Here is a 23,232-nt window from a genome sequence, read left to right on the forward strand (position 1 = left end):
TTGCTGTTTTTTTTCCTTTTTATTTTCCCTGTGTTGTATGTATGTATGATTAAATTGCATTTAAATATGCTTTTAGATCCGTAGTTTAATAGGAGTCACGGATTAAACACTGAAACACTTTCTTATAAACTCTTCCCCCAGGTTTCAGCACAGCCAAAGGACAGCTGGTGCGTTCCATCCTTTACCCAAAACCCACTGACTTCAAGCTGTACCGCGATGCCTACTTCTTCCTGTTATGTTTGGTGGGGGTGGCAGGAATTGGCTTTATCTACTCCATTGCCTTCAGTGTTATGAACGAGGTAATCTAATTTTTTTAATTTAATTTTATATACTGGTTTGATCCCCGAAGGGAAATTACGAACGCACACTCTAGCTACTGATTACAAACGCATGCATACATATATATTTGTGAATACAGGCCCCTGTATCACACACACACACAAAGGGGCCTGTAGGCATGCAGGGGAGGTAGAGTGGCAGGCAGCTCCTTCTTGGTGTGCCTCAAATGAGCAATTTGTAAAGGGGACGGCACCTTGCTCAAGGGTGCCTCGGCAGTGCTCCGGAGATGAGCTGACACCTCCCACTGTCAGCTCACCTCCGGGTATTTTTGGGGGGGCGGGAGCGGGAATCGAACCGCCGATCTTAAATCATAGGACGACCCGCTCTACCGCCCGCTTTACCACTGAGCCACTGCCGCCCCATCTAGCATTGTCTTTTACATAGTAGCACGTTTTAATTGCTCAGAACAGTTCTTTTTTATTTTTACCTGCTCGCTGTGGCCTAAACTTACAACTATATGACAGATATCTTTACCTGCAGTGAGCACAATTGTTTCATATTAAATGCACAGTAAGCATTTGGGGGTCTTTTGAATGACATGTCATCAAACAGTTCCTCAATATTGCACCTGAATTATCCTAATATTAACTGACTGATATTGAAGCCCTTGTAATAACCGTGTTTCAGATTCAGCGTGTGCTGCAAAACATACTTGATGAATAATTGTATGTTTTTCATTAACACCCATTTGTAGGATTGTCATCTAACCAAGAGGATTCGAAACTCTTTAAGCGTGCTTTGACTTTTTTTGTTTGCTCACGCAATCAAAGGAGAATCCCAGAAATGTTGGCTTTGCTTTGTCACATATTTGACTCTAATCTGAATTTCAGCAACCCTTTCCGGAAGGGAAATATTATGGTTGATGTCGTTGCATAGCTTGAGATCAAAGATAACAATGACAAGGGGCTATCAAAAAGTCCAGAGTGTCCTGAACTTTTCCCTTCTGCCTGCACCAGGTGCCAGCTAAAACCATCATCATTGAGTCCCTGGACATCATCACCATCACGGTTCCACCAGCGCTGCCAGCTGCATTGACAGCCGGAATAGTGTATGCCCAGCGCCGCCTCAAACACCTTGGAATTTTCTGCATCAGTCCACAGAGAATCAATATCTGTGGACAAATAAACCTGGTCTGTTTTGACAAGGTTAGTCTAATGATAAAAACACTAACTTGACATGTCAACAAGTAACTACAGACATCAGGGTCAGCATCAGGGTCAGGGTCAGGACCATTGTGCACAAACAACTCTTCATCTGATTCACTCACTCAGAAGGAGTGAGTGAATCAGTTTTGTTTTTATCTTGAAACTGATAATGTTCTGTGACTCTGTGTTGAAGAGGCACAGAAGTTGTAGCTTCTTTGCAGGAGACCCAATTGGTTTTGCTGATGTGAAAGCGTACATGATTGACATTGACTTATGTGATAATACTTATGTAAATGTGAATATTACCTTGTAGGACACAGTTGTGGCTGTTTCTGTCTTGATTAAATCAATCTTTCTTCTTAGACTGGTACTCTGACAGAGGATGGATTAGACCTATGGGGAGTCCAACGAGTTGAGAATGGCAGGTAAGCTGGTTTGTTACAAGTTTACTGAAGTGGTATTACCACCACTGTTTAAATGCATTTCACCCGCATCCTAAACACAATTGAGAAATCTGAGGCCCTTTTCTTACTTAAGACTTTACTCAGCTGACTTTCCTTTGCTGATTAGCTGGAGGAAGGGATTTTGACTTCCTTAAATAAAGTTTCTTGGAAGTCCAGTGGATTGATTTAAACACCTTTGGGTTCTACACACATGTTTCTCCTCCTGGTTTTCCTCCAGTTTTCACCTGTCAGAAGAAAATGCCTACAAGGAAACTCTTGTCAAGTCCCAGTTTGTTGCTTGTATGGCCACATGCCACTCCCTGACCAAAATAGAGGGCCAACTGTCTGGAGACCCGCTGGACCTCAAGATGTTTGAGGCTACTGGCTGGGTGAGTTCTGTATTGCTCAAAAGAATGATGTTGTTGAGGAACACTGAGAATTAGATTAGTCATGCCACTCATCAGATGAATGGAGAAAAATAGCCGAGAGCAATCCATTTCATTCCTAAGCCACTAATGCGTGACACCATTAGAAAGAATGTTATTGTATATATTCTGTTTTCATACTGATGTCGCATTAACAAAATTCCCTTGTCCTCCTTCATCTGCTCAGATCATGGAGGAGGCCACAGAAGAGGAAACAGCTCTTCATAACCATATCATGCCCACTGTGTTTCGCCCGCCAAAGCAGCTGTTGCCCCCAGAGCCTGCAGCGTCACCAGAGCAAGACATGGTATGAACAGCAAGTGGTGGCTCACAGATTTATCTTTTTACTACAATAGGTGGCCCGTGGTCTCCGATATTTGGCCATTTTTAAAAAGAATCTCTTTGATGCCAGACTAGCGCTTCAGTGTTAGATTTTATAGACTATGGTATGCCACCATACCATAGAAGTAACAAAATTATTATGACTCTTATGTTTCTTTCTCATTCTAGGAACTGTATGAACTCTCGGTAAGTAGATTGTTTCTTGTATGAAAATATTCTGTGTCATTATGCTTTTTCCTTCGTAGTAAGCAGTCCAAATTTTAAAGTTTTAGCACAATTTGTGGCCTTCTGTTAATGTAATTTTCATGTCTTTCACAATTAGTGGAAATTTATGCAATTCTAGATCCCTGTATTGTTTATTATTAATGTATTACATCATGATTTTTGTAATTAGCCTTTCATGACCATTATCCAAACTTTCATTCATTTTAAATTTTTTACCTTTGACATGAATGATCAGATCTGACTCTTTGCGTTTGTTTGTTTGTATGTGGATGTGCACATGCAGTCAGCCTATGAAATAGGTATTGTGCGGCAGTTTCCATTTTCCTCATCGCTCCAGAGGATGACTGTCGTGGCTCGCTTGTTGGGGGAGAAACGTATGGATGCCTATATGAAGGGTGCACCAGAGATGGTGGCTAGTCTCTGCAAGAGGGAGACAGGTGAGCTGTCTCGGTGGTCTTAAGTGCCAAGGTCTTAAATAGCACAGAAAATAATTGCATCCAACAATGCAGAGAATGGTTGAAGACTAGGAACTCCTTTAATTGTCATCATCAACTTTGTTTAATACCCCTCTTTCTGCTTTAGTGCCAGAAAACTTTGCAGAGGTTTTGGAGGGCTACACCAAGCAGGGTTTCAGAGTAATTGCTATGGCTCATCGTCGACTTGAATCTAAACTCACCTGGCACAAAGTCCAAAATATCAACAGGTCAGTGTCAATTTGAGCTAATTTTAAACCTGTCTAGGGAACTAACACTTTGTATTTAAAAGTTGTACATGTTCTATTTTTACAAACACAAGGGAGAGATAATCTTCAGATTTGGCTCATATATCCAATTTGACTCAAGGATGAACGGATTCACTTTGTGGTCGGGGTTATTGTGACTTTCTGTTGAGTCAGAATCTGCTTTATTGGCCAGCAGTCATCCACCATTTAGTTGTCATTTTGTCATGTGATGAAACTGTAAGCTTTTTTAAAAATAATCTTGAAGGGGAAGCCGCATGTTTTTCATGTCAGCATAGTGATCAGACCATTTAGGCAAGAAACTACACCCAATGCCTCACATTACCTCACTGGCAGCTACTGATGTCTAAAGATGTCAATTATGTTTTTCAGTGGGGAGATGGGGGACAAGCTGGCAGAGCTTGTCAGTAAAAATCAGGCTTCTAGTTGTGGAATTTTGCGTCATGACAACTGATCCAGTTACAGAACAGAGGATGGCAAATCAGAACTTGTGGCAGCTTACATTGCAACATGGTTTCTGCATGTAAGCGCACACCATTGCTCTGAGCGAAGCATCTTGCGATCGGCCCAGAAGAGAAAGAAAACATCCATGTCTGAAGCGTTGGAGCAAGAATGCCGAAGGAGATCAATTGATACAAAGTGCTGGCAGCCAATGAGTTTTTTACCACATAGGAGTCTGGACAGACAGATGTAAACATTAACCTGTCAATTTACTTTTACTCACAACCTTGTGGTGGTTTTTCTCTTTTTGTATTCAAATTAATAAAGCTGACATTTTATGTACTTCTGAAAATAGTTGGATGAAACTTATGGAAGTCACCATGTTTTAATTTTTTTTTTTTTGTTACAATCCAGGGATAACATCGAGGCAAACATGGATCTCCTGGGTCTGATCATCATGCAAAACAAGTTGAAGACAGAAACCTCAGCGGTGCTGCATGACCTCCATAGAGCACAAATCCGCACTGTCATGGTTACTGGTGAGATCATGTAATATGTGTATATGTACAATTAAACTAATGAGCCCAGTGATGATGTTAGTACAGTCGATGAAGACATACTGTATATAGATTTATAAATGGACAACAATGCAGTTTACATTATACACGATGTTGGTCGATGCTCTTGTATTTCCATTATACAGACATTTAGTGAGTATTAATCAATTTAATATTTGCTCAGTTATACTATATTATCTACATGTACTTGGCTGCTCAGTGTAACTGACACAAATACAACATCAACCAGTAGATTTTAATTCCTTGCTTGGATTTGACCTTTTTGTTATGGCAATTTTTAAAGGAGTTTTTCCCGCAGGGAATTGAAAAACTTGATAATATTTGTGTTACTAATGAGTAGTAAAGAACTATAAATACGCATGTTAGTAATTTATATTCTCTAATGCATTCCTGGATACCAAGTGTTATGATCCCTCCTTTTTGTTATCCTAGTGGTTTTAGATTTTAGCTTGCCCAACTAAATAGTCTTCACTGTTATTACGATCATAACACTGAGCCACATGATTCCTTTGCTTTTAGTTGGTGCTGATTATCATAAAACACAATCTTTCGTCCTGAATTTATATTGCAGGAGACAATATACTGACTGCAATCTCTGTGGCCCGGGACTGTGGAATGATCCCTTCTGAAGACACAATCATCATTGCTGATGCTATACCTCCCTATAATGGGCAAGCTGCCAAGATCACATGGAGATATGCTGACAAGCCAAGCAAGATGCCTCGAATGGAGGTAACACAAAGTCTTTCATACAAACAAGACACAATGGAGAGAAATATGTATATACCAGAGGCCTACTGTGGTTTTACTTCACTTTGCTGCTGTTACAACATCCTGAGGCCCAGATTGAGTGAAAGGGAACACCATTTCCCTATCATGTCCTCTTATCAATCAATCAGCAGATGAACAGATGACCTGTATCAATACATTGATGTATGAAGGCTATGTTGTCTATCAAAACACCTTCATGGTCATTTATGAAGTCCTTGTTTTACCCGTAATTTATGGAAAATATTTAAGAATTTGAGGAATATGGTATCTTATGTATTGCATCATCATATATTGCTGTACAGGAAGTGAACATCAGCCTGGAGGATGTTTGTAACGTGGATGAGCTCAAAACCCAACCGCTGTACCACTTTGCTATGAATGGAAAATCATTTTCGATCATTGAAGAGCATTTCCCTGACATGCTCCAAAAGGTATATATCTCTGACTGAGAGTGGACAACGCTGGAACAGGAATGTGACAGTTGGTCTTAATGTTCTTCTCATCTTAAGAATCATGATGATCGTTCCAATAATGGTGTTTTCTTCCCTGTAGCTCGTCCTGCGTGGCACAGTGTTTGCAAGAATGGCCCCAGATCAGAAAACTCAGCTCATCGAGGCCCTTCAGGGTGTAGAGTGAGTGATTAAATCAAACACATGATATGGCCATGAAAAATGACTTTGACGAGTTGTATAAGCTTGTGTTCCATCACATTACATGCATCTTATTGCCAGTCGATAATAAACCGCAGTAGAATCTTGGTTTGATTAGAACTGTAAAACAAACAAAAGAAAAGCATGCATTGGACTGAGTCACTCCTAATAATGATTTGCTTGTAGCTACTTTGTGGCGATGTGTGGGGATGGAGCCAATGACTGTGGGGTATGTATAGTCGCCTCAAAGGTCATTCTTGCTTTGACAACAACAGGTTTCAATCATTGTTCGCTAAATGTAGTCTTGATGCCTTATATTTCTTTTTGTTTCTTTGGCCAGGCTTTGAAGAGGGCTCATGGTGGCATCAGTCTGTCGGAGCTCGAAGCCTCAGTAGCCTCTCCGTTCACCTCCAGGACCCCCAACATCTCCTGTGTCCCCAACCTCATCAGGTGCGTCTTCCCTTCTTGTTATTTGCCACAAAAAGTGGTGAACATGGTATGGTAATAATGAAAAATAAAGACTAACTTACTAACCTGCAAGTAATTTGCTTGAAATCTTCCAAGAAATTAGCTCGATAGTAGCTGTGCTTTCACCACAGAAACGCACAAGATTATCCTACTGCTGTCAGCACACATACTATTTGTAATCTCTTGACTTATTATGATGTAATATTCACTATACATATATTCCATACTACTTATTATGATAGTGTAATTTATTTTTTATTTCTTCTTTTGGAGCATAGGAATTGAAGTGCTTTTTATGTTTCTTGCCCACGTTCAGTATTCAGTCCAACAAGCCAGATCTGTGGACTAGTTTCAATATTCTGCTTTGAAATTGAATATAATTTACACAAGTTTCAGCCTGAAAATACTTTTTGTTTCACGCTGTATTTTTATGTCTGTATAACAAAATGTTACTTGGAATTTTATTGTTGGTAGAGAGATAAAATGACTGGGTTTTCTTTAACAGGGAGGGCCGAGCTGCTCTCATCACTTCCTTCTGCGTGTTTAAGTACATGGCCCTCTACAGTATCATTCAGTACATCAGCGTCACTCTCCTCTACTCTGTACGTAATGCTCTGGTGGTAGCCACTGGATTCCTCAGCTAAGAATTCATTGAATTCTTCATCAAGTTTCTGAACTGGATTGTTTGTTGTTTCTGGTTTTCAGATCCTCAGTAACCTTGGAGACTTCCAGTTCCTCTTCATTGATATTGCCATCATCCTCCTCATTGTCTTTACCAGTATGTACTGTATATGTAAAATTTAAAAAAAGATCAAGTGATATGTTTTTATATGTTAATTTTCTCACTCCAATTTTTCATCCCTTGAATATTTATTTCCTTGTTTTCCTGTCATCTTCAATGCCTGTATTCCACATCATTCCCTCCTGCTGTTCTTCAGTGAGTCTGAACCCAGCAGGGGAAGAACTGGTGTCGCGGCGCCCCCCATCAGGTCTTATCTCAGGTCAGCTGCTGTGCTCTGTGCTGACCCAGATCCTCATCTGCTTGGGCTTCCAGGCCATGACATTCTTCCTGGTCCAGCAGCAGACCTGGTACACAGTCTGGACACCGCTGACAGAGTGAGTAACGACTGTAATCACTACTCTACACCAGGGTTTGGGTTAGTTTTTTCAAGATGACTGAAAATGTTCGATTGTTCCTAATTCAAACACTTTCGTCACACAGTGTGTGCAACCAGTCATCACATAATTTATCTGAACACAACGAGACAGAGCTCGATGACCACAACATCCAAAACTTCGAGAACACCAGCCTCTTCTTCGTGTCCTGCTTTCAGTATCTCATTGTCGCCATCGTTTTCTCAAAGGGCAAACCTTTCAGGCAGCCTACCTACAAGAACTGTATGGACCTTGAAGATTTTGTACTTGGCATTATTTCATATTTGAATTAATTTCTGTGGTTAAGCTTTTTTTTTCTTCTCCCCAGGGCCTTTCGTGGTGTCTGTTTTAGGTTTATATTTTTTTCTACTATTTATCATGTTCCACCATACGGAAATCATTGCAGAGGTAAGACCGTAGCATACATCAGCAACTTGCTCTTCTGTTGACTCTTTAAATATTACAATATTCAACATAATGGGCCAGTCATTAATTTCATTAGTTACCAATTTCAATGTCAGAGACAGCAATTATTGCTCAGGTTTGGTTTGTTTCCTCTCTCATTACAGATTGTTTGTGTCCCATTTGATTGGAGAGTGAAACTTTTTTTCATCATCTTAGTCAATGCAACAGTGTCTGTTTTGATGGAGGTAAGACACACACTTGACCATATGTTGAAAGTACATTTACAGTTTTTGTTTTTTTCATGCATTGTTCTCATCTTTGTCTCATTTAGCTCACGGCAGCATCAATCATAGTTTTGAGAACAAATTACTTCTTGAAAGAAGCCTGCAAAACAGGAGTAATGTCATAGTTAATGCTTAATGGGACATTTTTTGGGATGTTTTTTTTTTATAACTCAAATGGATTATTTTGCAGGGCTGATGAATTCCCTGTAACAGAACATGTATGTCTTGAATAATTTTGGATAGAATGTTGCTCTTTGATGAAAGTATTTCTTACACTAAAACTTTGTGAGTAACACTGGTCTGTGTGGTGATATCAGGTGATATCATTTCCTATGTTACTGGTGCTAATCGGAAAAAAAATCAACATAACTAGCACATGGTAAATTCTGCAGTTTCTGGTATCTGGAGAAAAGAGTAACCGAGCACCTCCTTCTTACTAATTTTTCTAAGTAAAACTTTGATCTCACATGCTTTAATACACAGCTAAATGTAAGAAAATCTAGAGCTTTGGCAGAATCTGGCTCTAAAAAAAAAAATTAAAATGGCTCTGTGAAATCAAATCCGCCTCTCTGTAATTCACTACCTTGCCCACTGCGCTATTTCTTAGACCTTCATCCTTGACATCGTCTTATGGAAGCTTGTATTCAGCCGAGACAAACAAGGCAGCTTTGGCCTCACTCCTGCCACTCCGAGACCACAGGTTGGAAATATCTGAAACCTATTTCTTAACCTCTTTCATTTTCCTGTTGTGTGGTGTCCCTCTCTATTTCTGCCTCGTATAGCCCTTACCATTCATGTCTAACCTCTAACTTAGACATGCACATCTCATTCTAACCTGTCTACTCTTTTGCAAATCCCCATAACCATTGCACTCTTCTCCAAACCACTTTGTTCTGTAGCTTCATAATGACTCTGAACTGAATCTGTAGTGTAGGCAAATCACTTATGTAGTTTCTTTATTCTGTAGATACTATTGGATCAATTTACATTGAATGGATTTAGTATTGTTGCCATTACAGGTAGTTGTCGACTTACGACCGCGATTGGGCCCGACAGATCGGTCGTAACTCGACTTGGTCGTAAATCGACTCTTAAGTAAAAATTAAATCCAGCAGCGCTGGTTCTTGGCTGTGGGTCGTCCGGATCGTCAGCTGGGGCAGCGTGTGGGTTGGTGGGAGCGGGAGACGATCTTTTCATAATCATTGTGAGCTTTGTCTGAATTGTTCGTTTCTTTTTCTCCTCATAAATTTCACGATATGGACGGAAAGCGTCATTTGCCATCCGTTCAATCCTTGCAAATGTTTCTATGTTCTATGTCCATTTCTTCAAAGTGTGCACGGAGTTTATTTAACAGGGAAAAGCCTTCTGACAAGCCTTTGGTGGTGAACATTTTTTCTGTTTCCTCCTCTTCTTTCTCTGCTTCTCTTCTCTCTTCTTCTTCCACTCTTTCTTCTTCCAGCGCGATCAGTTCTTCATACAGCGCGATCATTCGTGAGTTCTCCAAGGAGAGGTTTTTTGCCAGTTTCACTTTTTTCTCCCGAATCTGATCAAGTTCTTCGTCACTTTCAAATCCAGCAGAAGAGTTCACGTAACGCTTGACAGTTTTTCCATACGCCATTCATACATTTCTCCGTCACAGCCTCCTAAGCAGCCCAGCCCATCAGTAGTGGGCTGGGCTATTGATCTCAGTGTGACTGAACAGCGTGTGTGCGCCGTGGGGACTGAAGAGAGCGCGGGAGTCTCAGAGCGTGAGTACTGTGGCTGGAGGGAATGCCCGCGTTACCCGGACGTTGTGGTCGTAAAGTCGATCGGTCGTAAGTTGCATAGGTCGTAAGTCGACGACTACCTGTATTCCATGATGTTTTCACTGCCGGTCTGCTATTCTAAACTGCTGCATTGAACTCTTAAGCCCTCTTTCACAGAATATTGTGACAGAGCAGACACGTTATGTGATTACAGATAGTGTTCCATTGTTTTCTTCAAAGGCATGATGTATAACACAATAGGATCAAAATATTGCTGCATATGTAATGTACTTGTCATCCAGCACTCTTGAACAGTAAGTAATGACAATGGCACTAAATGGAAACAATTATTTCCTGTTGCTGCTCTATCAAGTAGTTGATACCTGCATCTGCTCAGTGGGTAAGTTCCTGGTTGGCTGCCAAACTCTTAAGAACGCCGCCTAGTCTTATCTGTACCATAGCACAACTGATTCATGTTAGAACTCTGCCAAATGACCTAGATTGAATACCTACTGTACATAATTCAATACTAAAGGGAACTTTAGTTTTTGTGCTATGTTTGAGGATAACTGATTCATGGTTTCTATTCATTTAAATCACATTCCTTGAGTTTTTATCTATTTTGATGTAAATATGATGGACATAAATACCTGCTGTCCTTAAAGACTCTTAAAACAATCTGTTGCCAAGTCCTTCAGACGAAGACCATGCAGTTTTGGTTTGAATGACCGGCATTCATGCACACTTGTTGCTCTACAAAGAAATATGGCTGTATTTTGCATGCAATAGTTTCATCAGCTTCCCACTTTGTTGTCTTTTAAAGTAGTACAGACATTACACAGTTTTTTAATTTACTTGTTTCCTCTTGTGGCTGTTCCATTTCAGGTTGGCATTGACCGGCAGGATTTCAATTGTCTGTCTTGGTTGTGCTGCCGAAAAAAGACACCACCCAAGGCTCGCTACATGCATCTGGCCCAGGAGCTCAGTGTAGACCCTGACTGGCCTCCAAAGCCAACCACCACCACTGAAGCCAAACCCCACCCAGAAAATGGCTCCACTTGTCAGTTTCTGAACATATCCTAGCACCCCCCCACTCCCCTTGTATAATTAGATTACCTCTTTTACACACACAACAGATACATATGACACATGTTCAATAAATGGACATTCAAATACAATCATCACAGGACAGCTGTCTAGTATCAGTGATTAGAGACTTACTACCAAAAAAAGTTTTCTCATTACTTCTGCTTTCTTTGGCTCGCCCTCTCAAGCGCTCTCAGGTTTCTTGCTTTTCTTTATAATGTCAGTTAAAAATCGGCAAAATGAATGTAATTCCCATTCTCTACTGCTATGTCTATTCACTGAAGTGGAGCAACCTTTAAGCAAGCTGGTAGACGTTTTAAACTACATTGCATTTTTGCATTAATTTTTTTCACATTTTGTTGTTCATTTAGTTCAATTAATTTTGTTGGTTGTTTAATTCCTCTATTGTTGTCTGTCTGAATGGGGCTTTTATGGGTTAAGGTTTTTAAATGTTAAAACAATTGCTTTTTATTCACCGGTAATGCACAAAAAGCAAACACTATCTGAGGATAGGGGTTGTGCTGTTGCCCTTGTGTATCCATTATGACTAAAAAGACAATGTTTGCTTCATTATGAAATAATAATTAAAACAAATCTGGTTTTAACAGGCTTTAATGAAGAGGTGTCACTTTAGCATGTGGTTGTGGTTTCAAAATGAGCCACCAGTAGGTGGCTCCACTAATCAAATCCAAAAAAGTCCCCCTGAATTTAGTTTAATTTATAAGTAGGCACCACCTTGCTTTTAAGACATAAAAACTTGTTTCATTTGTCTGATGTGTTCTGGTGGGTAGTGTTCAAAGGTCTGATCTACTTTGTAATGTTTTTTTGCGTTTTAAGAAGCTAGCATTACAACCTGGTTGTCAGTTGTTTGTGAGCATAAAAACATAATGACATAAGAATGTCATTAATGATTTGAGACCAGCACTCAAATAATCTTTCAAGCACAGTTATTTGAAGAGATAAATGATATAAGATCTGAAACTTTAGAGCGTTACTCCATGGACAACACGTGGGAAAGAATGAGATGCGGTCTCAGGTGATGCTGTATCCATCTACCAGTGGTGGCGTCCGGAAACATGATTCCTAAAACGGATGTTCACTCATATGTCACAAAAATACGGACCGTGACAGCTCGTATCTCAAAAAAACTCTTTTATGTCGCTTGTATGTACATCAAAATAGAAATTGATCAGATTTGATTAATTCAGTCCTGATTTTTCTTGTCATGACACCAAAATGTCAGATCTTTAATTCGTAACAGGTGATTTAAAAATTACATAATTCTTCTCAGCTTCAGATAATTTTCATATTGTTGCTCAGTACTACTTACCCACATGACAAGTTCTGGTATTGTACATTATCTAAACTGACAACATGTTCTTTTACCTTGTCCCCTAAAGACATTTGTTGAATCTATAGGGGTGAATATCAAAAACAACAAACTTGTCTGGTTTTCATCAATGAGATATTGTTTACTGTGCTTTACACCATCATGGCTGCCAGTGTGGTTCTTAATCCTCAGACTTTTGGTATATGGAGCTTCTCATCAGCAGCTGATAACTACACTGAAAACCTTTGTCCGACTTGCATGAAGCCAGTTCCCTGTCATGTTCTGAAGACTTAGCAGTAGAAACATTACTACAAATGAGGCTTTCCTATAGAATTAAGACATAAGTTAGCGTTCTATTGAATTTTTTTTTTTAAAATCAGGATAATTGCATGAATCTGACTGGTATCATACAGTTACTCACATGCATGGACACCATAGGAATCAAAACATCTTTAATTTATGAAGTAACATTGACCCAATAAAGTCAGGAGTATTCATATATATGTTACTGGACAAAGTGAAAAGTGGTGTCAGTCGAAAGCATTATTGATTTAATTCAATTTAAACTGACAAGATGCACCATCTGGAAATAATAAATAATTATTACCACTTTTTAAAGTAACCACAGTGTTTGATTTTCAAAGTTGTGGTTCGTATGGCATCTCTTTAAAACAAACACAGGGTGAACAGTGTTGGTATGACTGTTTTCCTTTCATCATATTCTACCTTCTATGGACTATTAGTGTATAATCCAAAGCCATTGTCGATTCAGAAATTACTATAAATGCTTACGAAACTTGTACAAAGTTTTATGATAAGCATAAATGGGTGTGATCATAGTGTTGACTGGTTTATTAGATGAGGAACTTTATTAGCTATTTGCTACAGTATTTTTGTGGGTTAACTGGTAACAGCAGAATAGAGAGATAATACATCAAACTGACATTCTTGTGCCTAAATGTCTAAATTACTGTTGGCGTTCAACAGTGTTGATTTTTGCAAAAAACTATGGCCCATACACTCTTGTGGATTATAAATATTTGTTGGTATTTTATATTATGTACAATTTCTTTGAAGATTATATTTATTCTCCAGGCATATAATGAGGCTGAAATTGAAAATTCTGTATGGAACAAATTTCTTTGAAGGATTTTCTAATGTATGTAGCACAGTGGCTCAGTGGGTAGTGCTGTTGCCTCTCAGCAAGAAGGCTTCAGGTTCAAACCCTGCCTGTGTAAAGTTTCTATGTTCTCCCCATGCCATCAAGTTCTCTGGCTTTCTCCCAACTCCAAATGTAATTTCAATGGATTGGTCACTCCAAATTGTGTGTGTGTGTGTGTGTGTGTGTGTGTGTGTGAGACTGATTGTCTTCTTCGTGTGGCCATGCGATGAGTGCTGGTGTCTCATCCGGGTTATTCCCTGTGTCCAGCAGAATCCATGACTTGTAAGTTTGGATAAGTGAATCAATAGGATGAATGATACGCTAATGTTAATTAGTAGATTTCCAAAGACATCTGCATTGGGTGTTGAAAGACGTTGGGGGAACAGGAAGGAAGGTTTTATTTTTATCTGTGTTAAACAGATAATGTATGATAATATAAATAGTTGGATTAAATCTGTATATATGAGATGTGCATAAATGTTCTAGAAATCGATTGTTTTTCTGATTATCAAAGGGCTGATATGTCTTTTTCTACTATTTTGGTACTGTACTTTTAAAATGTGTTGTCTGTTGGATTTATTTGTACTTAAAACTTATGTTTTATTAGTTGGAATCTTCTTAATTGGGCAATGAATCATGGGCATTTATTTCTCAAAAATGATAAGGGCAGTTGGATGTAAATTTGTACTTTGGTAAATCCAGCAAATCTACTGTAGTGCTTAAAGGAAGGTAAGCGTCTGGGTTAAAAAAATGTTCTGCATGTATGACTTCTCTGCTTTTCTTCTGCTTCTCTTTTGTCCCATTCTTTTGTGTGAAACCAAGGAGCTGACTCAAGAAGGGAATTTAATTGATATTGAATAGTTAGCTCTTACAAAATTCTTAGTTTTAGCAAAATCTGACAATCTTCATATGTTGCTGTCTGATAACTCCATGTAAATGTATTGTCGTGTAATTTGTGAATGACTTTGCGTCGTTATAAAAGCAGAATATAATGAATAAGAGAAAATATGCATTGCTTCCCAATATCATCTCTCTATTGTAGATGCGATTATGTTGCTGCTAGATGTTCATTCAGTCTCAACTGTGTCTCAATTGTGTACCTTGATACAGTCATCGACATAATAACATGCCTAGTGTAAATTCTGCAGCTGCGCTCCAGTTTTACCATTGATTCAGAAACAGCTATGTCAAAGCAATGGATTGTATGCTAAACCCTCTATGCTGTCATACAGGTACAATATCTCCTGATTACTGACAGTATTGGCCTCTTAAAGTATTTTAGACAAACTGTCTAATGGCATTTAGATTGAGTCAGCCGCTGAGTGTATGAAACCTTATGCAGCTGTCTCCTCAGGAAAACATGTATTTGTCATGAAAAGTGAAAATAAGAAAAGTTGAAACTGAATGAAAATATACCGTCAACAAAACTTATTTCAATCCATCTCTAAGTCAACTGTTTCAGATGTCCTTTTTTTTTAACCACATCTACCGCATTTCAAGAAGACACATCTGGGGTATATTTATTGTTTTTACTGGAATAGAAGTACATATTATTGGCAGTTTCTGTATGTTCTAATTTATTTTTTTTATTTTCACCCCTTTTCCTGAGGATTGCTTTCCAGATTTACCTTGATTTTTTTCTTTTGAATAAATGTTCTCAAACCAGTCTGCTACATGTCTGACTAATTTATTTTTATTCATACGTACATATACATAGTTTATTCATACATTCATAACTAATGCAAAATCATCAGAAAACAAGGAACAGACCTCAGATTGGCAAAACTACAAAAAATTATCAAAATAAGGTAAGTCAAAAGGAGAAAAAAAAAAGGACGGGGGGGCAGTCAACTGAACTTTCTCAAGGCTTGAACATGTTTCAAGCCTTTGCGCTCTTTATCAAACAAGCTTTTTCTAAAACCAAGTTATTTTCTGCCTACCTGCCTACTGAACATTTGAGGTATACCAATATGTGCAAAGAAATACAGAAAGTTAAATATGAAACCTACATCCTGTGCAACATCTGTACAGTGGTCTGGTACCACATCTTGACCTAGGTACACCATGTGAGTGTTATCAATGCGACTGAGAAATATCTTCAATACTACAGGGCAACAGATCTTGTGACAGAACAGATGTCAGTCAATGATGTTTGTGAAGAAATGAATGTTGAGGCTGTTCTGTAACAGAAAAGACGGGTCCACAAAGTGCCACCTGTGCTATGAGGAATTTGATGAGCTTTTGATGTGCTCTGACGAAGCTGGGGGGGACATTTTTCAGTGTTGTGGATGCTACAGCTTAAGTTGTTCAGGAAACATTTACCACACTTCAGAATATGAGAATATGATAGAGAAGTTTGGAGTACTCTCTAATTTCAGACCCCCCCCCCCCCCCCCACACACACACACAGACAAAGAGCTCCAAAAAGAATGTGAGAACCTGTAATCTACATAAAAGTTATGAACAGAATCGGTGACAAAGGGCAGCCTTGGCGGAGTCCAACCCTCACTGGAAACGAATCCAACTTACTGCTGGCAATGCGGACCAAACTCTGACATCAGTTGCACAGGGACCGAACAGCCCTTATCAAGGGGTTCGGTACCCCATACTCCCGAAGCATCTCCCACAGAACCCGCCAAGGAACACAGTCGAACGCCTTCTCCAAGTCCACAAAACACATGTGGACTGGTTGGGCGAACTCCCATGCCCCCTCAAGGACTCTGCGGAGGGTGTAAAGCTGGTCCACTATTCCACGGCCAGGACGAAAACCACACTGCTCCTCCTGAATCCCAGATTTGACTTCCTGACGGACCCTCCTCTCCAGAACCCCTGAATAGACCTTGCCACGGAGGCTAAGGAATGTTATCCCCCTGTAGTTGGAACACACCCTCCGGTCCCCCTTGTTAAAAAGGGGGCCCACCACCCCAGTCTGCCAATCCAGAGGCACTGTCCCCGACGTCCACAAGATGTTGCAGAGGCCTGTCAACCAGGACAGCCCTACAACATCCAGAGCCTTTAGGAACTCTGGGCGGATCTCATCCACCCCCGGGGCCCTGCCACCGAGGAGCTTTTCAACCACCTCGGTGACCTCAACCCCAGAGATAGGAGAGCCCGTCTCAGAGAACCCAGACTCTGCTTCCTCATGGGAAGGCGTGTCGCCAGAATTGAGGAGGTCTTCGAAGTATTCTCCCCACCGAGTCACAACGTCCCGAGTTGAGGTCAGCGGCGCCCCATCACCACTATACACAGTGTTGATGCTGCACTGCTTCCCCCTCCTGAGACGTCTGATGGTGGACCAGAATTTCCTCGAAGCCGTCTGGAAGTCTTCCTCCCAGGCCTCACCGAACTCCTCCCACGCCCGAGTTTTTGCCTCAGCAACCACCAAAGCTGCATTCCACTTGGCCAGCCGGTACCCATCAGCTGCCTCAGGAGTCCCACAGTCCAAAAGGACCCGATAGGACTCCTTCTTCAGCTTGATGGCATCCCTTACCACCGATGTCCACCAGCGGGTTCTGGGGTTGCCACCACGACAGGCACCAACCACCTTACGGCCACAGCTGCAGTCGGCCGCCTCGACAATGGAGGCACGGAACATGGTCCACTCAGACTCGATGTCCCACGCCTCCCCCGGAACGTGGGTGAAGTTCTGCCGGAGGTGGGAGTTGAAACTCCTTCTGAAAGGGGATTCTGCCAGGCTTTCCCAGCAGACCCTCACAATACGTTTGGGTCTGCCAGGTCGGACCGGCATCTTGCCCCACCATTGGAGCCAACACACCACCAGGTGGTGATCGGTTGACAGCTCCGCCCCTCTCTTCACCCGAGTGTCCAAGACATGGACAATCCGTGACAAGCACAGAAGTCCAATAACTGAACACCACTCGGGTTCTGATCGGGGGGGCCGTTCCTCCCAACTCCAGAGTGGAAGAGAGTCCAACCCCTCTCGAGAGGACTGGTACGAGAGCCCAAGCTGTGTGTGGAGGTAAGTCCGACTATATCTAGTCGGAACTTCTCGACCTCACACACCAGCTCGGGCTCCTTCCCTGCCAGAGAGGTGACATTCCACGTCCCAAGAGCCAGCTTCTGTAGCCGGAGATCTGATCGCCAAGGTCCCCGCCTTCAGCCACCACCCAGCTCACAATGCACCCGACCCCTATGGCCCCTCCCACAGGTGGTGAGCCCATGGGAAGGGGGACCCACGTTGTCCTTTCGGGCTGCGCCCGACCGGGCCCCATGGGTGCAGTCCCGGCCACCAGGCGTTCGCCTTCGAGCCCCACCTCCAGGCCTGGCTCCAGAGGAGGGCCCCGGTGGCCCGCATCCGAGCAAGGGAAAACATGGTCCATTGCTTTTCTTCATCATGAGGGGTCTGCGAGTCGTCCTTTCTCTGGTCCCTCACCTAGGACCTGTTTGTCATGGTTGACCCTGCCAGGGGCACAAAGCCCCAGACAACTTAGCTCCTAGGATCATTGGGATACACAAACCCCTCCACCATGATAAGGTGACGACTAAAGGAGGGGTGTATATAAATATAAATATATACCCTCTCCACAGCCGGTGATCATCAATGGCAGTGAGGTGGAGGTGGTAGAAAACTATCAGTACCTGGGACTGCAGCTAGACAGCAGACTGGACTGGTCACTCAACTCCAACTGTGTGTACAAGAAGGGGCAGAGCAGGATGTACTTCCTAAGGAGGCTGGCCTCCTTCAACATCTGTCCTAAGCTCCTTTTCATGTTCTATCAGTCCGTAGTCTCCAGTGTGCTGTCATACGCCATTGTGTGTTGGGGTGGGGGGGCCAGGAAAAGAGATATGGACCGTCTGAACAGACTCATCCGCAGAGCGGGCTCAGTGGTAGGGCTGAGCCTGGACTCTGTGGATATGCTTCTGGAGAGCAGGACCATGTCTAAAATTAAGGCCATCATGAACAACACCAGGCACCCCCTACACACCACCTTCTCCCAGCAGAGAAGCACCTTCAGCGGCAGACTGTTGTCACACAGCGCCTCCACAGAGAGGCTGAGGTCCTCCTTCGTGCCCCGTGCCATCAGGGGGTACAATGACTCTCTCAGGAGGAGCGGGGGGGAGGTGGCGAGGTCAGCACGGGGTTGAAAATGGATTTAATTTAATTTAAATTTAATTTTATACTGTTGTATATATATATATATAAAATTTATTTATTTATTTTTTATACTGTTTTTATATTTTAATTCAATTTTGTACTGTTTAGATTTTATTTTATACTGTTTATATTTTAATACTGTAATATTTTTAAATTTTATACTGTTTATATTTTTAGTTATAGTTTAGTATATAAGTCCTGTTAGTGCTGCATGTGCCTGTCTGTTCGTGTAATGTATGTCTTGTGGTATGTCCTGTGATGTCAGTGTTTCCTTTTCTCCTGGTGTTTATCCAGTATTATTTGTTAAGTAATGCCTGAGCAGTGGATATATGCAATTTCCTCCGGGATTAATAAAGTATCTATCTATCTATCTATCTATCTATCTATCTATATATATATATATATATATATATATATATATATATATATATATATACAGTATATGTGTGTGTGTGTGTGTGTGTGTGTGTGTGTGTGTGTGTGACCGATGTACTATGTTACATATATAATATACTTTATGTAAAATTTTGATTTCATAGTGGTGATATTTAGAGTTACAATAAGTAGAGTAAGTCCCCACTGAAAATATGTGAAGAAAGAAGGAAGCTTTTATTTTCATTACACAACTGTACAACAAAATTACAAGGTTAGATAGAGAGTTGGTCCTGAGCTGCTGCACCCTGGGCGAGCTTGCCACTACGGGTGTGTAGTATACACACCCACGCAGTGTACTGCCATCACTGAAATGTACATGCTTTGTATACTTCTTCATTTTGCTGAGTTTTATTCACAGGCTCTCTGCAAAATGCCACACACTACAAAATCATTCCAATTGATATTTTTTTGCATCCAGTAGATTTCCTACGAGAGCAAATGAAGGCTCAAGAAGCTTTGCACTGAAGTGAACACATTGGATGAAAGGCTTCAAAGCTTCATGAAGCTTCATCTGCCAGCCACTATCTGCCATGAAAGTTAGCTCATTTCACAGCAGCGCAGGATGTAGAGGAACTAATGTACTAGTGCGTTTTCCATCAGTGCTTATTTTAAGGTAGGACATCTTACCGGAAGTGGGCTGTTTGCCTGTGCCCTTGTTAGCTGCTGTAACAGGCAAGCTAATGTGTATCTTCTAGAAATATGAATTAAGCTCTACCCAAGAGTGGATTTGACAGAGATTTGTGATTGCCCCCTGTAAATAACAACACCATGTTGCGTGTCGGGAGAAAACATGTATGGTAAGTTTCCATTCAACTACGGCTAACGGTCACATAAGCTAAGCTAGATGTGTTAGCTGCTGTATGAGGAAAGAAGAAAGCTGTTCATTTTGACAGCTGATAGGAGCGAACCTAGAAACGTGATGTATTTAATGACCTATTATATATCACAGCATCTTTCCACAAAAAGAAACTGACATTTGTTACATGCCCCAAATTTTACTTGTAAGAATGGAAATCAATGCGTTGTTAACGAGATAATAACCTGTGAAGTTAGTTAGCTCTTAATAAGCTAACGTATTAAGTTATTTTGTACAATGCAATGTACATTTTAAAAAAACAACTATCTATTTTAAAAGGGCCACTTTACATAATCAGTCACGTCATTAGAAAAAACGTATCAACGTAGCTAGTCAAAATGAAGGCTCATCAAAATTCCAGGGTGTCGTCTTTATCCAAATATGCATTAAAATGTAATGTGTTGTGTTTGTCTGTCGTGCCTCGTCTTTCTTCCGTGTTTGTGGAAATCCTTCAGTAGTTTTGCATATTCCTACAAACAAACAGACGTTTAAAACATATCGTAATGTCAATATGTTATAAACTGATCCATTTCATCACCACAGTGCACCCCCCCAATTCGGTGTCACAAGTAGGAAATGAAAATATAATTTTACGTGCTAAGTTTAAACGCACTGCTGTTACAACGCCAATATTCACGTACCAACTCGGTTTTCTCATGTTCTAATATGTTGCCTTTGTATTTGTTAGAATGAAGTCAAGTTACATTTTATGTTAGTCTTTACCTCAACCATTATTATCAGACTGAAATGGAGAGATGGCAAACATTAAGCTTCCATGAGGGGTGGCTTTATATTTGCACAAGAAAGTTAACTTTTTACAGGGTTGTTTGTTGTTTTTGATTGTTAATTGCAGTTTCATTTTCTTCACAGCATTGCCTGCAAGAACCTGGTTTCCTCCAACATGGGGGTAAGATTTCGTGTACCGCTGCAGAAGTTGCACCATCTGTCTCGTGCCATCCATCACCGCTACTCGGGGAACACCAACTCTCAGCGACCCCCTCATTGCGCAGCTAGCCGTTATTTCACCTCCATTTCACGGTTGCCCGTTCGACCTCCCAAATCTTCTTCAGGATCTGGTGGCCGTAGCTACCAGCAGCAGCGTAACTTCTGGGTGATCCGTCTCGCTTCCCGACTACTAAAGCTTCGATATATTCTGCTGGGCTCAGCAGTAGGAGGAGGATATACAGCTAAAAAGGTCAGTGTGAAGGTCCTTCAACTCAGAATTTGTGAACTGAGCTCTTTGCACTATGGACTACGTTATTTACCTCATGGTAGAGGAGTTTTTATGACCTGAGTTGTTAGGGGAAAAGGGAAATAACGTAACTTATGATGTTAATTGTGAAACACAAGTGTAGATTTCCTAAAATAAAAGGGGAAAATGTAGAACGCTGAATTTGGTTAGAGAATAACTAAAAGTGATGGTAAGGTGTGGCAGAAAACGAATACAGTAAACAAGAACACACAGCCTTGGAGAACCTAACAAACAGACAACCGATAAATTAGCTAAACTAATTCAACTGGAAAAAAACATAAACTAACTTCCCCAAATAAAATATACCATTAACAAAACACAATGTCACCTCTCTAATAAGTTCCTTGAGACAAACACCATTGAAGTGGCTGACTCCAGTTCACAAAATGCCAACCAGAGTTAACATTAGAATTGAGGATGGTCAGGGACAGACGGAGCGTCAGCATCTGGATCAATGCCCCAAAGTTGGTAGGTTCTCCCAGGCTTTTACACATGAATCACCTGATTAAGATCACATGGCTGAGATGTCTGTCATTGACTGAAGTGCTGTTACATGTCCAGTGCCTGCTGTTGGTGGTAGAAAGGCTCAGGAAAAGTAGCAAAGAGTTGGCAGGAAACACAAATAGTGTATGGATGATACAAAAGAAACAGACAATTTACAGAACTTGCAAAACAGTTCTCTGTATTCTGTGAAGAGCCAACTATAAAATTGTATTTTTGTGGCTATGCTGGCATATTGAAAAACAAGAAAATAAACTTTATCATGTCAGAATAACTTCAGTTTGTTATTTTATCTTCAGACCTATGATGAATGGAAGGACATGCTGCCGGATTTTAGTCAATACAATTGGGTCATTCCTGATTTTGTACGAGACTTAAGTGAACAGATTGACTTTGGTAAGTGATTTAATGTCATGTGGTTTTACTTTAAGCTTTTTGGAAAAATTGTGTATCATGTGTTGTCAACATTGACTTTTCTGTCTTCTTCACTTCTCATTTTTTATTTGAACAGACAAACTAGCCAAAGCTCTACCAGAGATGGAGGAAATTGCCAAACTACTACCTGACCTTGACAAGATAGGAGAGAACTTCACGTTCCTTAGAAGCCTCCTGTCCTCTGGTGAGTAAACCTCCATTTTATCTATGTACATTCACGGTATTGGAACCAAAAATCATCAACATATTTGTAGACATGAAAATGTATCAGTACATTTCCAAAAATGGTCTTCATCATTGAATTTGTTTCTATTATCTTATTTCTGACATTTTGGCAGGGCGCTATATGCCATGTTATCTGTGCTTCTACTTACCTCAAAGGGGCTTTATTAGAGTGAGATCACATAAGGTCAAAGTTAAAACAACAGGCAGAAGCAGTCTTCTTCATACTCTATGCTGCTTCTGCAGTGCCTTTCTTTTTGCAGTCACTTTCTGGGACCCTGCTTGGCACCATGCAAGATACAACCAATCTGTTATGTATTACTAGTTCTAATGTAATATTTGTTCTAATTTTAAGTGGGACATTTTACCGAATCATCAGTCTGCTCTCTAAGGAGAACAAAGTTCACCTTAATCAGAAGTGTTTTGCAAGTCAAATGTGTACAGTATTTTCCGAACTATAAGGCGCACTGAACTATAAGGCGCACACAATAAAAAATAAAGTTTATTTGATAAACTGCAGCGGCTGTAGTTGCGCAATCCGTCCACTAGATAGAGCCGCGCTGCTCAGGCAGTAATGATTGCATTCATGACTTCCTGACTACCTTTGAATGGCCCCTATTGTTATGTCAATAAGCCATTCTGAGCCTCATCAAGGAAACCTGATCACTTGATCACTTTGCCA

General features: G+C 40.8%; 2 protein-coding genes across 6 annotated transcripts in view; both read left to right on the forward strand.

Moving 5' to 3' along the window:
* The window catches only part of atp13a3 (ATPase 13A3), a 35,078-nt gene extending 19,679 nt beyond the window's left edge, over window positions 1-15,399 (forward strand). The window contains exons 13-34 of one of the 2 annotated variants that reach the window (XM_068318920.1): window positions 142-299; window positions 1,296-1,484; window positions 1,848-1,909; window positions 2,166-2,316; window positions 2,540-2,659; window positions 2,863-2,880; window positions 3,203-3,356; window positions 3,502-3,622; window positions 4,514-4,638; window positions 5,249-5,409; window positions 5,751-5,879; window positions 6,001-6,080; window positions 6,285-6,327; window positions 6,439-6,548; window positions 7,072-7,168; window positions 7,272-7,344; window positions 7,505-7,682; window positions 7,789-7,964; window positions 8,050-8,129; window positions 8,291-8,371; window positions 9,018-9,110; window positions 11,041-15,399. In XM_068318920.1, the coding sequence (XP_068175021.1) occupies window positions 142-299; window positions 1,296-1,484; window positions 1,848-1,909; window positions 2,166-2,316; window positions 2,540-2,659; window positions 2,863-2,880; window positions 3,203-3,356; window positions 3,502-3,622; window positions 4,514-4,638; window positions 5,249-5,409; window positions 5,751-5,879; window positions 6,001-6,080; window positions 6,285-6,327; window positions 6,439-6,548; window positions 7,072-7,168; window positions 7,272-7,344; window positions 7,505-7,682; window positions 7,789-7,964; window positions 8,050-8,129; window positions 8,291-8,371; window positions 9,018-9,110; window positions 11,041-11,238 (2,597 nt within the window). In that variant the 3' untranslated portion in view covers window positions 11,239-15,399. The remainder of the gene's footprint in view (window positions 1-141; window positions 300-1,295; window positions 1,485-1,847; window positions 1,910-2,165; window positions 2,317-2,539; window positions 2,660-2,862; window positions 2,881-3,202; window positions 3,357-3,501; window positions 3,623-4,513; window positions 4,639-5,248; window positions 5,410-5,750; window positions 5,880-6,000; window positions 6,081-6,284; window positions 6,328-6,438; window positions 6,549-7,071; window positions 7,169-7,271; window positions 7,345-7,504; window positions 7,683-7,788; window positions 7,965-8,049; window positions 8,130-8,290; window positions 8,372-9,017; window positions 9,111-11,040) is intronic. The other variant, XM_068318921.1, reaches the window with a different exon arrangement.
* Window positions 15,400-19,910: 4,511 nt separating this feature from the next.
* The window catches only part of opa1 (OPA1 mitochondrial dynamin like GTPase), a 35,259-nt gene continuing 31,937 nt past the window's right edge, over window positions 19,911-23,232 (forward strand). For all 4 annotated transcript variants that reach the window (XM_068320034.1, XM_068320036.1, XM_068320035.1 and 1 more), the window contains exons 1-4: window positions 19,911-20,081; window positions 21,011-21,335; window positions 22,193-22,289; window positions 22,405-22,512. In XM_068320034.1, coding sequence (XP_068176135.1) covers window positions 20,053-20,081; window positions 21,011-21,335; window positions 22,193-22,289; window positions 22,405-22,512 — 559 coding nt within the window. In that variant the 5' untranslated portion in view covers window positions 19,911-20,052. The remainder of the gene's footprint in view (window positions 20,082-21,010; window positions 21,336-22,192; window positions 22,290-22,404; window positions 22,513-23,232) is intronic.

Source organism: Antennarius striatus, chromosome 7, assembly GCF_040054535.1.
Source record: "Antennarius striatus isolate MH-2024 chromosome 7, ASM4005453v1, whole genome shotgun sequence".
Classification (NCBI taxonomy): Eukaryota; Metazoa; Chordata; class Actinopteri; order Lophiiformes; family Antennariidae; genus Antennarius; species Antennarius striatus.